Source organism: Lampetra fluviatilis, chromosome 3 (assembly GCF_964198595.1).
Source record: "Lampetra fluviatilis chromosome 3, kcLamFluv1.1, whole genome shotgun sequence".
NCBI lineage: Eukaryota > Metazoa > Chordata > Hyperoartia > Petromyzontiformes > Petromyzontidae > Lampetra > Lampetra fluviatilis.
In genome coordinates, this window is record NC_136277.1 from 34,366,012 (window position 1) to 34,382,176 (window position 16,165).

Here is a 16,165-nt window from a genome sequence, read left to right on the forward strand (position 1 = left end):
TCGTACCACTGGTCAGGAGCAGCTGCTCAGGAGGTCGGACCTGCGCGTTGTCTCACAAGGGCCTCTGATCATGTTGCATGAGACATTTTTGTTACATTAGGCCCCTGAAACTTACTGATATGGTGAGGTGGAAGAGTCAAAAGTTAGTGTCTCCCTACTCAAGCAAGCATCTGGGTTACTACTTATCTCAGCTGATGACCTTCAGCCAGCGGTGAAATTCCACATTCCAATGGCAGCTACCCAAGCATGCTCTTTGTCATGCAGTGAACATGAAAGATTTTACGAGATGATTCTAGTCATTGTTTTAACCCAAAGCGCAAATTTGAGTGTTTCCAATAAAATACATTAAATGATTAGCAGACCCTTTTATAAGCAGGAGATACCAGAGGAGATACGCGAGTATCTCCTGCAAAACAAAGAATTAATCTCACTGAACTCTCACCTACTTAGATAAAGAATGTCAATTAGAATTTAACAAAAAAACTATTAAATAATTCGGCACTCTCGGATATCACTTGGAGGAAGCACGCGACGATCGTTAAAAATAAAAACAAAACAGCGACGAAGGCGATAATCTCCACGAGCAGCAGGTCACGGTGGAGCGCCAGCGCCGGCCTGCTCGCCGCGTGCCTCTCGTTCCGGCGGAGGTGACGGTAACGCGTGCCGTTCCCAGCCCCTCCCCCGCACCCGCGGTGGAAACTTTTAGCCGTGCCCGGTGGCGTGAATGCCAAGATATGGGCGTTGCGAGGACGGCTCGGCACGTGCAATCGTGCGCGAGTCGGCGGGCCGCGCGGTCGCGCGTGTCCCGTCTTCGGCGGCCGTGGGAGAACGATTACGAAGGGGAGGGCTGTCCCCGTCGCGCGCGTGCCCCCTGACCGTTACGAGGTCACGACGCGCAGGCCGCGTCAATCGGCCGCCCTTTGCACGCCACCCCCTCGAAGCCGCCCCGCGGTGGAGTGTGCTCGCCGCACTGTAAGTTGGCCAATGATGTGCCAATCGTCGGGGGGTTCCGCTCCGTTTTATGTACTTATCTCCGGGCACGCGCAGTTCATTTCGACGCGGGAAGAGCCTTCCTGTTTATTTACCCTGTGTGATTACAAGCGTTTTTGCTACAAATTGCACGCAGACATATTCCCCAAACCATCGTATCCTGTTATTGCTTGGCGGGGGAAGTGGTGGGCACACTGCCAGCTCCATGTGCAGACCTCAAGCCCAGGGTTCAGGACAAATCGTGCTCTACATTTCTGCATAATTTATGTACCCGGAGATAAATTTCTGCCTGACTCGGCTTGCGTTTGATTCAAAATAACAACGCTCTTTACACCAAACTTATTTTCCTTACCCTCCCTGCTGGTGCCCAGGTCGTGTACGCCGTGCGGCTCTGAGCGGGCAGTTGCCCCAGCAATAGTATGAGTCATAATAATAATTCATGCATGCAGAAACAAATCTGGAAGTGTTTTGAGAAATGAATATACCGCAGGAATGTTGATGTACCGGTTCCTTCCGTCTCTTCATTCTGCGTGGAGGCTTGGATCTCTGCACCCTGAGCCGATTGTCACCGATTCCTATTCAGTAAGGCTCATGTTCTTTAGGCTTACAATTCAATACACACTCTGGAATTTCAAGCTTTCCAAAATACACTTTGGCTATTGTACTGGTCACTTTAATGCCCCACCAGGCTGTCGTTGGAGACCTCCCGTGAGCATCTCTTTCTGTATCTGCCGTGTGTCCAGAAGGTTCGGCTGAAGGCTCGCGAGGAAGAGTCATTACAGGGAGTAAGAAGCAAGTGCTGCCTGCTATGGCTACGGATAGTAAATACACCGTAATTGTTGCAGCATGGCAATTGCCAGCAGCCATCTGGCCATTCACGAGTGTTCTTACCAAAGTTCGCTGCCTGCTGTCGCGTGGATGTTAAGGCATCATGTGTTTTCCATTGCTCACAAGACCTCATTGTCATTCTCCACTTGACAGTTTTGAGAACTTTTCACAACCGTTTCCGATAATTTGGGGTTAAAAACGTTTAATTTTTTTTTATGTTACTGCATAAATTCAGCCGCTTGATGAGGTGCAGTGATGGTGGTGCTGGTAATGGAGCGTCTGTTTGCACGTGCGTGCGTTTATTGATATGGGGAGTGGTGGTGATTCATGCACTGCAATACAAGTCCGGCATCTCGAGTTTGATTCCCTGTCTTGGCTAACATCACTGGCAAGTGGTATCCTGGTCCTCCCCGATGCCAACTCGGCCTTAAATGTGTACCTGTTGCAGTGTGTACATATCAGCGCCTGCCTGGGAGACAAACGTGGCAGCGTATGGTGCTGGCCACACTGCCCCCTCATGCACCATGCCGGCCTCTGTAGGCGTTCGCTTGCGGTTACTTTGTGTTTGTGTGGCAGAGGTGTTGTAGCCATGTCAGCTTCCGCCCTGTATAGTTGTTCGCTAACGGCACCCCCCCCCCCCCGCTAATCTGAAGTCTAAACAGGGGACATTTGTATTTACTTTGTATTTGTTTGTGGCGCAGGTGTGGTGAACCACGTCGGTAATGCGCTGAAGGAGCACGCGTCGCGCTCCAGCCACAAGATCTGCACCATTGGCATCGCGCCCTGGGGGGTCATCGAGAACCGGGGCGACCTGGTCGGACAGGACGTGAGTTTGCGCGCACACACGCCTTTTTTCGTCCAGGTGGAATACTCTCACAATTTTGAATGTGCACGTGCACACGGGCAGACGGCCGCCCGTGAACTCATGGCCCGCTTATGTGTATGAGGTCACCCTCATCACAGACAAAGTGCTTGCCACAAATTAACCACAATACCTTGCTGATCTCGTCAAGGATCGTAAACCATCACGGGCACTCCGGTCATCCTCACAGCGGCTTTTGGCTAGCCATCGAACAAAGACGGTCACTGCATTGCGCGCCCTCAAATGTGTTTCTGCAGCCGTCTGGAACACTCTTCCTTCCGATATAAGGAAGCCACTGGATCGATCCACTTTCAAATCTAGATTGAAAACGAATTTCTTTAGAACTGCTGTTTATATTTGGTTTGTTGTCCTTCCCCCGCACCTCTGAATAGCATGGTTGGCTACGTATGGTGCGAAAAAAGTTCAACATACATACGTACAGCATTTTGAGTCATGTGTGATGTGCAAGATAATGCACGTGTAGTGAGTCCAACTGAGTCGCAGACGTTGTCTTGGGAGCAACACGTTTTATTAAACTCTTAGCAAGACATACTCCAGGCCATTAACACAAAATACTCCAGGGCACCCAACTAACCACGCTGTGGCGGAACTAGACATGGTTCCACTATCCCGGTCCGGACCACAAGCTGGGTCCCGGACCGCGTGGCTGGAGGCTTCAAGGTTGACGTTGATCTGCTGCCTCTCCAACAGGAAGAACCCCGAGCTCCTCTCGGGGCCCTCCTTATATCGGGCCGGGGCTGGCTCCGCCTCACGCCCCGCCCACCTTCTCGATCTCTCTCACCCTTGCCCGAAGGCTCTCGAGAGTTCTTCTCGGACCACGTGACCACCCATTGGCCCCCTCCACCGGTGGCCCCCCTCCAGTATCATCCGGTCACATGTCCCAAGGTCAGCCAGAGTATCATGCCCCCAACGTAACCCCAGCTGGCTGACACTCTCTCGTTCTCTCAACGGGAGCCCGCACCGCATGCTGTGCGTGGTGTCACCGCGCTGAACCAGCGCTCCCCCAAGCCCCCACTAGGTCTGGTACTATACCCCGTGTCCAGGGTGTACACACAACAGTGTCCATCCCGCCATGGCCTCGCAGGCCCGGCACCACACAGTGACATTCCCAGTCACAACACCTGTACACAGCAGCCGTGATATTGGCGTGTTCTCTTTAAAATTCACTGTGATTCTGCTGTGCTGTTTCGCTGTTATATGCTGTTTCCGACACTATGGTCACACAGTTATGTACAGGACATTATCCTTGTTAATTACTGTGCAGTGAGAGCAGTTAAATCAATCTCATTGCCAAGCCAAGCTCGTTGGCGCGGTCAGAGAAATATATGCAACGCATTCTGAATACAATTCTTTGCAGCCACTTGTTAATCCACTGCTAGATGCAGGCTTCCCCCACACCGTGAGAGACATAGGGGGTTGTCTGGCCATGCTTCACCGCACCGGTCAGTGTTGGTTGGTGAGATATCACTCGCCACTGAGGTCAGCCGTGTCCATGAATTATACTTGCGCACGGTGGTGTGTGGCGCAGTGCGGGAAGCACTTCGCCACCGCCCCATGCCGCATTCTTACTTGAACGTTAATTGCACAATTATAGCGCGTGACAGCAGCCAAGCCTTTGTTGCACTTGATAAGCCGTACGTGCTCATACGTGCAGAGCCTCGTGTGTGGCTCTGCGGCAGATTGGGCCACGTCCCTCGCACGCAACGCCGCATTATGATTCCGCGATGTTACATAACGTGGCCAATTAGAGGGATGCGTGGAAGCGCGGGCGACGCAACGGTGCGGTGCCCTGCGGGGTGATGACGGCAGTCGCTGGGGCGGGGGGGGGGGGCAGGCCCCCGCCGCCCGGCCTCTCCGCGTGCGGTCGCGGCCAACCTTTGCGCGTGTGTGCGTGTCCGTCGCCGCGCAGGTGGTGTCACCGTACCAGACGCTGTCGAACCCCCTGAGCAAGCTGAACCTGCTCAACAGCCTGCACTCGCACTTCATCCTGGTGGACGATGGCACGGTGGGGAAGTACGGTGCCGAGGCGCAACTGCGGCGCGAGCTGGAGAAGCACATTGGCCTGCAGAAGATCCACACACGTGAGCGCCGGGCAACGGGGTGGTTAACTCGGCAGCGGTCGCCCGCCTAACCGGGCAGCGCTGTGGTCGGGGTGTATCGCTTGCGGATAACGAGGTCAGAGGTGAACTCGGCCAATCATCCCTTCGGGGTTCGAAACTTGGGGTGTCAGTGTGTAGGGGTCAACTCAGCCGTTCGTTATTGCTAAAGAATCGACTAAACGAGCGGCACAACTTTGTGATCCTGTGAAATACTGGTCCCATACCATACGAATGTGGAATTGTCCACCTATTGTTCTGAACTAATATTGGTGATGACCATTGCCCAACGCTCATATGAGCGTGTGAACGCTTTGACTTTTTAAAGTCGTTCATCAGGAATCGTTTGAGAGTTAACGACATGGGGATGAAAACAGTGAGTGTTTCCCATGTGTGATCGCCTACTCCTGTAGGCCACACGCATGCTGACGATGATGCCCCATTTCTGCGGTGTGTGTCTGTGTGTTTCTGTCTGTGTGGGGAGCGGTAGTGTAGCAGTTAACGTGCTGCGCTACAAACCCGGCGACCCGAGTTCGATTCCCCCTCATGTTTGACACCAGTAACGATTATTTGAATCGGTCCTGGGCCTCCCCTAGATCGACTCAGCCTCAAATGAGTACCTTGTGTGGTGTTTAAAAATCATCACCACTGGAGAGACAAAGGCAGTCGGGCGTGGTGCTGGCCACCCACCCTGTCGTGTACCATGCCGGCCTTCATAGGCACTCACTAACAGCACTTGCCCCAACAGTCTTTTAAATGCTACACGGGGGATCATTGTCTTTCCACACCGTCGCGTGCCATGCAGGCATGGGCCAGGGTGTGCCGGTCGTGGGCCTGGTGGCCGAGGGCGGCCCCAACGTGATCGTAACGGTGCTGGAGTACCTGCTGGAGGAGCCGCCCGTGCCGGTGGTGGTTTGCGAAGGCACGGGCCGTGCAGCCGACATCCTCGCCTTCCTGCACAAGAACACCGATGACACCGGGTGGGTCCACACTCGCCGCTAAATACTTCGTGCCTCATGGGTTTTTTCTACACTTCAAATGCACGTGGCAGTGCGTGGGGGGTGTGTGCCGTAGTATCCAGCACTTTGAAGGCGGCTTTGCTGATTACGCAAGGCATGGATAGATCATCCCGTGTGGTTAGATCCAAAACCCGCCGTGTTTGCGAGATTTCCAGGATGTGGCAGTCCAGCAAGTAGTTTCATGATCTTGCCTGTGGGGGTCTTTGTCCCTCGTAAGCATAGCTTTCCTCCGGGTATTTAAATTTACTCCCATTGTCATGCAAAACAGTCCTTCAAAATTCGATGGGCAAACATCCCCATGCGAAGCCCTGGGACTCTACGAGTCCACCCTGGATGATTCATTGGCGATAATATTTAACTGTAAGCATTCAAGTGTCTTTTTTAATCCTTAAGTCGTATGGTCACTACATGTGGTTCTCCTGCTGGCTGGCCAGTCGTGCGGGTGTTCACGTGCAGGCTGCTGCTGCTGTGTGTTCGCCCGCCCCGTGAACGATCGAACGACAGGGAGCTGTGCGACGGGCTGCACGACGAGATTGTGGGCACCATCAAGAAGACGTTCAACTTCAGCCACGGCCAGGCCACGCACCTGCTACAGACGCTGCTCGAGTGCATGCGGCGCAAGGAACTGGTGGGGAATCGTGCGCGTGTGCGCGCGCGCACACACGTGTACACACGTGTACACACACACACGTGTACACACGTGTACACACACACGTGTACACACACACGTGTACACATGGCAGTGCAGCGAGTGAGTTGTAGGACCCACGCCGTTTCACTCGGCTCCTGTAGTTCACGTTCGTGGCCACGCGCTGCTGCTGTTATGCAATGATCCGTTCGTTGGCTTTAAAACTGTTCATTGAAACTGATACACGGCAGTCCAAGAGTTACGTAAGTGGTCGGACAGAACTGCTTTACTGTACATTTTTTGAACGTTGCCAAACATATTTTTGAGAAACAAATTGTTCTTGATAAAAATACTTTATTGGGAGTGAATGTTCTTTGACACTTCTGTATACATCTTAAAAAGAGAGTAAATTTCCACCCATATTAAGCAAAGGGTTTTTTTTTCCCCCATAGCAGCACGCCTCCGTGTGGTCTGCAGTGAGTTCTCTGTCGGACGAGAGCTGGCTAGATGCCAATGGCACAGCTGCGATGCATTTGGAGAGAAAATTATTTTAAAAGAAGGCCGTGGTCCCCTTTGCAAAGCAAAACCATGCGGTGCCGCTGAACCGTCTTGCTCTGTGATTGATGCCTCTGAAAATTCCGCCACCCACAGATCACAGTTTTCCACACGGGCTCCGAGGACCACTCCGATGTTGACTTGGCAATCCTGACAGCGCTGCTGAAAGGTGCGCACAAATAAAATCCCTCCTCGGCACAGCCCCTCATGCTCTGGTACTTTGTACAAAAGGTCAAATGCGTCTCCGGTTTAGCACGCTCGGCTCAAACTCAAAAGGTCGCGAATACAATTCCCGGTGCGAGGGCCATCGGCCTACCGTTCCTCGGGGGTCAGTGAAACCACTTTTTTGAAAGTCAGCGGTGGTCATTCTGTGGAGACACTGATCCACACCATGGAAATGTGGAATTTCCTCCTTATGCCCCAGGATTGCCAATAGAGATGAGGGCACCACAAACTCGTTTGAGCGGGGATATGCTTCACTGTCGCTAAATAAACATGAAAAATAAATTACGTGACTGGGAATTTTATACGACTACATAGGTTGTCAAGGTTGTGCTGTGTAGCTCTGCGATGTGCTTCCGGGTCGTACCACGCGTTGTTTGGCACGATGTCCGACGTTTCGCTGCACATGCTGGCAGCTTCTGAAGGGAGCGGCAACGCATCGGACGGTTACTTTTTCTTGCTTCTGATAGCGTCGTAGCTCTGCCGCCGTCGCCGCCACCGTCGCCGCCACCGCCGCCGCCTGGTAATTGCCCCACCCCCGCGGCGTGTTGGAGGTGGCCGCGCCGCCCTTTGATGCGGAATGGGTGCCGCTGCAGGTACGAACTTCTCAAGTGCGGACCAGCTGAACCTCGCCCTGGCCTGGGACCGTGTGGACATTGCCAAGAATCATGTGTTTGTCTACGGCCAGCACTGGATGGTGAGGCTGGAGTGCGGTGCTGTGGTCGCGTGCACGGATCTCCCACCGTGTGTGTGTGCGTGGTGTTGGCCACCACCCCCTCATGTGCCTTTGCGGCCTTCATAGGTGCTCACTAACAGCACTTGCCCCAACAGTCCGTTGAGGCTATATGGGGAATCTTTGTTTCTGTTTTTGCGCTAATGTCAGCATCTGCTTGTGTGTGTGTGTATATACGCATGTTTCTTGTATCTACGTCGCATGTGTTTACGAGTGTATCTTGCGTGTGTCATTGTATTTGTGTTTACGTGCATATATGTGCTGGTCTGCATGTGTGTTGGCACGAACACGCACACATAACAACGTCACGTGCGCTTCCCTTCACACCGACGTGTGCGCGTACCGGCCTGTCGGCACGAATTTCACCAAAGCAGCTATACGAACCGCAAAACTGAGAAGGCATCGGGCCCCAGTATGGGGCTCGATGCTGGGATTAGTGGTGGCACAAGCATTTTACTTGGTGGGCGTTGCGTCGCCCGCGCGCTGCTCGTCCCCTGCTCCCCATCGCACCGTGCGTCCCTCTTCGCCGTCGGGTCGCTGGCGCCCGGGACGCCGTCCGTGACATGCCGTCCCATCACGAGCTCGCGTCTCCCTGACAGGTGGGCGCGTTGGAGAAGGCCATGCTGGACGCGCTGGTGATGGACCGCGTGGACTTCGTCAAGTTGCTCATCGAGAACGGCGTCAGCATGCACAAGTTCCTGACCATCACGCGGCTCGAGGAGCTCTACAACACGGTAAGCGGCCCGCGCACAAACCCGCCCAAGCGTCCACTCTTGGCAAACTCATGCTCTCACCCGTGGAACTATAAGCAATGTGGCCGGCGGGATAATTGGTACTTGTAATCAATCCTCCTCCTCCTCCTCCTGTCGCATTCTCTGAAAATAATGTGCACACTGAATAAGTCCTACTCTTTGAGTCTTTCGGTAAAGTCACGTAGATAGAAAAATAATAAATAAGTCCTCTTCTCTCCAATGTTTCCAAGAAACACCCCCCCCCCCGCCCACCCATTATATGGCTTATTTGCCCAAGTGTCATTTGCCCAATATTAGCGAATCGATTTAAACAGCATAATACTGAACCAAACACGGGCTGAATATACTTCTTCACTGTAATCATCAACACACTACATCTCGACTGATGGATGAATACAAAAGTTGGTTTTATATGACCGTGAGTACATTGTGCTGTACATCTTCCAGCAGTGAGGCGGTGTTTGGTAAGGTATTCTCAGGCTGTGCAACAGCCAAGACTGTCGCTTCAGTTTGATGAACATTACCAACGTGAGTGAAGGGACTGCGCGACATCTGTAAGAGAAGCGCCACCAATAGCATAAGCGTCGCTAATGATAACTTCGATTCCAGCGTGAAATTAACGCAGCCGCCAGAGTCCGTGTCTGGTCGCCAGGTGTGCCGTTGCTGGCTGCCTGCCTATCGGGGAGATCGCTGGTCACAATGGCTCTGCAGCGGCGACGTAGATACCGCGTGTGCGTTTATATGGCATGCATGCCGATAAGAGTGCGGCACAGTAAACGATGTGTCGCAGGTCCTGTGGACCCAAGTCAGCATATTCGTCTTTTTGTTGTTCATGTATTTATGGTAAGTGGGGTGAGTTGGGTTCAGTGGCTATCACTTTTTTTGGCAACAGCATTTCGCCACTTTTGTGATCCGCCCGAGGGTGTCTTGTATGCCACGAGTGGTGTGCGTATTATAAAGAGGGACATTCATCTCTGCGCGGTTTCTTTGTTTCTCTCTCTAGAAAAATGGACCAATAAACCCCACCCTGTACTACCTGGTACGAGACGTCAAAAAGGTGAGTTGCGCATTGTTGGTGTATTTGTAATTGTTTCAACATTCTCTTTGGTTTTTTCGGTAAAGTCACATAGGTAGAAAAAATCATAGATCACGACGTTTCGATCGCCACACAAACAATCGTCTTCAGGTGGGAGAGAGAAACAGACTGCTGAAACAAGTCCTTATATATAGAGCCAAGAATGGGGGAGAGGGGGGGTTGCCGCATCGGGCAAGAGGGTGGGGGCTAGAGATTGTGCCTAAGCGAGTGGGAAATCCAAAGATGGGCTCTATATATACATGTTGCCTGGAAGGGCTTCCTTACGTAGTGTTCTTCGCTAGCAGTGACTGGGATGTCTGGAATTGTGTAATATTTAATTTGGTCCCAGCAGTCTCATGCTGAATGCTTAATGTATGATCCCTGTCATTAGTGAACCAGGTAAACCTCACGTCCTCGAGAGTATGGCGCTGGCATAACATGGCACTCTGCTGTTGGTGAGAAATCCCGTGAGCTGTGATGCTTATTTTCACAGATGTCCAGGTGGGGCGGGTCAGTAAGCTACACTACAGCCAGCGCCCACCATCAAATGTTAAATGTAAACTCCGCTTGGACAAGTTTGATATTGACACACAAGGGATTGTATTAGCCTGCGTGCTTAATATACAAAAGTCATGCCATCATGGGCATAAGTATACATGATGATGATGCCCATGGTGATGCTACTAAGTGCTTTTGTGGTGAGCAGCAGAGAAAAACTTGTCCACCCCCACACATCATCACTGTCACCACCTTTCTCCGTGTCTCCTGCATGCTCGGATCTCCACCTTGGGGATGTGGAATTTCCACTATTGCTCGTTTGAGTTGGGAAATACTTTGATTCAAATTCAACTGCCGTTATCAATCATGCATACTGTAAAACGATGTCTTTTCTGACAAAGTTATTCTCATTTGTTCATCTTGAAAACAAAAATGAATACTTTGGGAATGAGTGCACTTGCGAACAATGTCTAGTTGTGAATCCTACTGCATAGATGATCACTTTTGGGCCGTTGGGCGCGACATTCGATGTTTGGCCAAACGTGCTCGGAGCTCCTTCGAAACCTGAAATTAGTGTAGTCATTCTCTTTTTCTTCATGTCCACGGGTCTACGGAATAGACACCATGTGCCCAGAACTCAAACCCACCTGTCTCGCACTCTCCGCCCTCCCTGCCCACAGAGCCACCTCCCGCCCGATTACAAGATCACGCTGATCGACGTGGGGCTGGTGATCGAGTTCCTGATGGGTGGCGCGTTTCGGAGTATGTACACGCGCAAGCGCTTCCGGCTGCTCTACCAAAACCTCTACGGGCAGCACCGGGTATGGTAGCGGCGGCGGCAGCGGCGCACTCAGTTCGCGTGTCGGGGACGTCCTCGCGATGGCGCTTTGCCAGGACGGCGTCGTTTAATCAGCAAATCGGTCAAAGGGTTCAGTTCAGCGTCCGCCTGTCGTGCCGGCACGCAGGAGTTGCTTTGTCGGGAAACTCTTACTCGCCGTTTCGGTTTGGTTGGCGATGAATGATTCAAACGCCATATCATCACGAACGTCCATTTATCATAGGTGGCGCAGTGTTCCACACACAAGAACTCTATGTACTCTATTCCAAGCTAATTCGACTTTGTAGCTTTGTTAATTTGAAATACAAGATATCTGTTGATGGCTTGAGTTTTTCTTCAAGTCTGAGACTGTCTTTGTGCAGGTTGGAACCAGTTGCGGTTTTATTATTGTCTCGCGTGTGTCATGCCTTTTGTTGCCCTTCCCCCACAATCCGATGAGTACGGTTGGCTACGTACGGTTCAACATGCCTACATACCTGCTGGGGAGGGGGCCGCGCGTGCTGGGTGCGCTGTCTGTCACCTACGGTGGGCGCATGCAGCAGGAGACGGCGCTGTTTGCTCATTAACGCCGCTCCCCCTACGACCTTACAGAAGTTCAAGACGAGCACGAGCTCGGCCATGCTGCAGACCAACACCTCGCAGATCTTCAACCACCGGCACCAGCTCTTCAACCCCAGCCTCTCGGAGCAGGAGTCTCAGACGCGGCACAACCACTTCCTCAAGACGGCGCAGCCCTACAAGCGCAAGGCACGCGCACAGCGCTCACTGCCTCTCATAATAATAATAATAGTCACGCGATTATAACATAATGTTATTGAGTTAGAACTGAATATTTTTTTAATAATGAGTTTCAATTAAAAAAAAAAGCATTTTGCACGGCGCAATTTATGAAACTGCGTCGCCAAACGCTGTGCATGCCGCAAACGCGGAGGCGTGTACAGATTGAGATGTTTTCAGTAAATGAATGATGAGTGTTTATACATGTGGGGGGGGACCGGAGCACTCGGAGAAAATGCACACGGGTGAGGGGGCAACGCTCTATCCCATACAGATAGCAGAGATGATGTTAGTCCACATTCGCCGTTCCACTTTCCTTTGGCAAGCCAGGGTATTGCTCCTCGACGCCCACGGGAAGAGAGATTCGCAACAATTGTGCGGTGATCCACCAACTCTCGCTGCTGCCCCCACGGTGCTGGATTAGAGACAGTCACGTGCGTAGCCACCACCGCCCATGGCTGCGGGCGGCACCATGACTGCCGCTTCTAACAGCCGAGACACGCGGCTCTGCCGCTTACTGCCTCTCATGGCACTGGGCTCACCGCCCCTCAGTGGCCCTGCTCACCGCCTACCATTCCACCGTGTTCACTGCCTAACGCAGGCAAGACCTGCCGATCTACACCCACCACCTCGCAGTGCCGTACTCACCGCAATTCGCAGCTGAGACTCAATTGGCTGTGCCATGTCCCGTTGCATCGGCATACTCAGGGTTGAACGCACATGTTATAAAGAATTGTAACTTTCCTATAGCCAATGAATGTGGTTTTAAAACACAGATGGAAACACAATGTGCTGTTTTTAAATGGTTTAATTGTTGAAAACTTGGGTCTTGGGTGCAGAGTTTTATAATGGTTGATCACAAAGATATTCCATAGTCAACGAATTGGTATCCATTCTGAGAACATTTTCATAGATTCCGTAATTGAAAAGGTAAATGTTTCCTGGGAGAGAATTTCTGATGGCGTTGCCTTTTTCCCAGACCGCACTGCGTACCAAGGGCTATGAGAACAAGGGTTAAATGGTCCGTAAATTCTGCCTTCTGTGGAAATCTACATCGTAGTTTCCTGGCTCGCGCGATCGACGTGCTCCTGGCGGCCCTATGGGCGCTATGCTTGCCGGTGCCCCGCGGTCTGACATTGTTGGGGCGACTGGGGAAGTCTGGAGCCCTTGCTGCGCAGTGCGCCTCTCATGCCGAGAGCCACGCACAGCCCCGGGCGCCTCCCACGGCCAGCCACCTTGGCGGCGCTCGCTTACATTCGTCGTCAGAACAAGTCTCATTATAACAAAATGTTATTACTGTTTTCTTAAAGCCCTATCAATTGAAAATCAAACGGGCTGTAAAATTCATGTAATTATTGCGTGGCCTTTAGAGTGGCATTGTAAACGCGTGAGAGGTGGCCGGAGGCGGACGTGAGATGAACACCCGTTTGTGTCCTGCGGTTAATAATCAGCGCCGTAAGAGATCGCTATCAGAATGTTAATTCCCAAACGGCACGGAAAGGCTTGTAATTGCCATTTGTCTGCCGGCAAGAATACCGTGGGAATTCCACGGGAGTGGCGGGTGGGGGGGGGGTTATCGGCAGGGACAATCAGAAATGAGGACGTGCGAAAGTGCGGGCTCACGAAAGTCAAGGAATGTTACTGCGAAGGTGAATTGCTGGTGGCGGTGAAAATTAAACGTGCGTGACATTTGTCCTGTCTTGGCAAATGCAATCTGTGCTAGTTCACATCGATACGCGGATGGTGTTGGAAAGTTTTCGTGGTGCCACGGTTGGCTTGGCAATTCGTTTATTGCTGGGGAAGTGAGAATCGTAATAACACAAGGTGACTGAGTCGTCGGTGCCTGTCAGGCTGTGACGCAGTCGCTCAGGACCTGCACTCTGAACCCCCGAGCTACCTTGGTTTCTGAACCAGGCCAGACCCCTCCCCGTCATCAACCTTCGCTGACCAGTGCGGTGAAGTATAGTCAAACAACCCCCATGACCGACGTGGCATGTGGAAGTCTTCATCCAGCAGCAGATTAACATTGGCTGTGACTTATTATTGTTAATTTACGATAAGTTAAATGGTTGAGGTTGCGAATGTGAGAATTTGAATCGGTGATTATGGGTGGTACATGCAGTGCAATACAAGGTGGGTTCTGTATAGATATAATGTGACAGCATCGCAACATTCAGCTTCTCTGGCACTATTGTGGTCGTGATCTCCTCGCCAGAGAAGAGATTTGTTCTCCATTATTTATACATTTTTCAAAGTTGGAGCGCTCCGATGCTCAAATATGCATTGGGGCGGTCGTTCTCTCTGCCAGAAGCTCCCAAGTCAACAATGCAAACCCTGCATCCGCTTGACTGTGGGACAATCACTATCGACGTCTAACAACGTGGCCCTCATTGTATTAACCCCACCAAAGTGATGGGCTCAGTCATCCCCCAATCAGAATTTAAATTTCCAACATTTTCAACCTTTTGAGTCGTGCGCTCTCACCATAACACCATCTATTTGCCCTCTCATGCTCCTCCAAAGAAGGCCCATTACCTGAAACGTCAGCCTTTTGTTTCTCTCTCTCTCGCTCCCCCTGCCCCGGCGCCCCCTCAGGCGTCCGTGGACAACACGCGGCAGCGCAAGCAGAAGATGAGCACGGCGTCGGGCGTGGGCGTGACGCTGGACGGCAGCGACCCCGAGTGCAGCTGCTTCGCCTACCCCTTCAACGAGCTGCTCGCCTGGGCCGTGCTAATGAAGCGCCAGCGCATGGCCATGTTCTTCTGGCAGCACGGCGAGGAGTCGTTGGCCAAGGCGCTGGTGGCCTGCAAGCTGTACCGCTCGCTGGCGGGCGAGGCCAAGCAAAGCGAGGCCGTGGAGGACTCGTCGGAGGAGCTCAAGCAGTACTCGACGTGCGTGGGCCCGTGTGCGCGCCACCGTCGATGTTGTACAGAGGCCAACGTTTGCTTCCTCCGTGGTCACCCGTCCTAGGATTTGACTAGGCTCGAGCCCGCTTCTTCACTGAGATCCCACAAGACCAGGCACATTGTCGGATGATTTGGTCATCAGCCGAGAGGATGAGCTGAAGTGGAAAAGGCTGTGGTGTGCACGCGTAAAAGCAGGCACTGGGCTGACAACGTTGGACGTTGGTAACACGTGGGGTTGATACTTTAGTTTTATAGCGTTATCGAAAATTCGTCACATAAACAGTCGCAGTCGAACATGCCAATCGGTTCGATCAGTCGTAACATTTGCCAGGTTTCCACCGTCGATCCCATGACTTTTGTAAGCAATTATTTAAAAAAATTAAAGTCGATTAACAACCCGAGTGACTTAGTGTGCGCTCCGCATATGTGTCGCGCGTGCAGAGAGTTTGGCCAGCTGGCGCTGGACTTGCTGGACCAGTCGTTCCGGCAGGATGAGCGCATGGCTATGAAGCTGCTGACCTACGAGCTGCGCAACTGGAGCAACTTCACTTGCCTCAAGCTGGCCGTGTCGTCACGCCACCGCCCCTTCGTCGCGCACACCTGCACGCAAATGCTGCTCGCCGACATGTGGATGGGCCGACTCAACATGCGCAAGAACTCCTGGTTCAAGGTGTGCATCGCGCGCTCGCCATGCTCACGTCTGGTGCCAACGCGCGTGAGCATTGGCGCCGGGGAGACAAAGGCGGCTAGGCGTACGTGGCGCTCGCCACACTAACAGCATTTTCCCGATGAATCTGCGAGGCTAAATGGACGGAGGTTTGACCTGTCATTACATATGTGTGGTTAGGGCCCAGCGGGCCCCAAGTTATATTTCTAGTCACAGTTGATATCAGGGGCGAGAGATATCTGAACTGGTCCTGGGCCTCGCCTAAGTCGACTTGGCCTTAAGTAAGTACCTAGTACGGTGTGCAAACATTAACCATGTGGGGAGACAAAGGTGGCCGTATGTGGTGTTAGCTACACCACCACACCGTCATGTACCACGCTGGCCTTCGTAAGTCCTCACTCATGGCACTTTCTCCACCAGTCCATTCAGACTGTATGTGAGATCTTTGTTTTGTGTTTTCGGTGTATCGCTGTGCCCGCACTCGCAGGTCATTCTGAGCATCCTGATGCCACCCTCCATCCTGATGCTGGAGTACAAGAGCAAGGCGGAGATGTCTCACATCCCGCAGTCGGAGGAGCTGCACCAGATGGGGCAGGAGGAGCGGGAGCACCGTGCCGCCGCCACGCGCGACATTCCCATGGTGAGCACCGCCGCTCGCCCGCCAGCTCTTGCCAACCAGCGCCACCCACGGGAGGCAT

At 52.5% G+C, this 16,165-nt stretch overlaps 1 protein-coding gene across 6 annotated transcripts in view; it reads left to right on the forward strand.

Annotated features, from left to right (window-relative positions):
- Positions 1–16,165, forward strand: part of LOC144931060 (transient receptor potential cation channel subfamily M member 7-like) — a 56,769-nt gene that overhangs the window by 19,531 nt on the left and 21,073 nt on the right. For 4 of the 6 annotated variants that reach the window (XM_078854965.1, XM_078854967.1, XM_078854966.1 and 1 more), the window contains exons 6-18: positions 2,520–2,644; positions 4,611–4,782; positions 5,603–5,777; positions 6,321–6,444; positions 7,096–7,168; positions 7,818–7,918; positions 8,554–8,688; positions 9,710–9,763; positions 10,960–11,100; positions 11,709–11,864; positions 14,490–14,785; positions 15,242–15,470; positions 15,955–16,107. In XM_078854965.1, the coding sequence (XP_078711091.1) occupies positions 2,520–2,644; positions 4,611–4,782; positions 5,603–5,777; positions 6,321–6,444; positions 7,096–7,168; positions 7,818–7,918; positions 8,554–8,688; positions 9,710–9,763; positions 10,960–11,100; positions 11,709–11,864; positions 14,490–14,785; positions 15,242–15,470; positions 15,955–16,107 (1,934 nt within the window). Of the gene's footprint in view, positions 1–2,519; positions 2,645–4,610; positions 4,783–5,602; positions 5,778–6,250; positions 6,445–7,095; positions 7,169–7,817; positions 7,919–8,553; positions 8,689–9,709; positions 9,764–10,959; positions 11,101–11,708; positions 11,865–14,489; positions 14,786–15,241; positions 15,471–15,954; positions 16,108–16,165 lie in introns of those variants that run through there. The other 2 variants (XM_078854969.1, XM_078854970.1) reach the window with 2 other exon arrangements.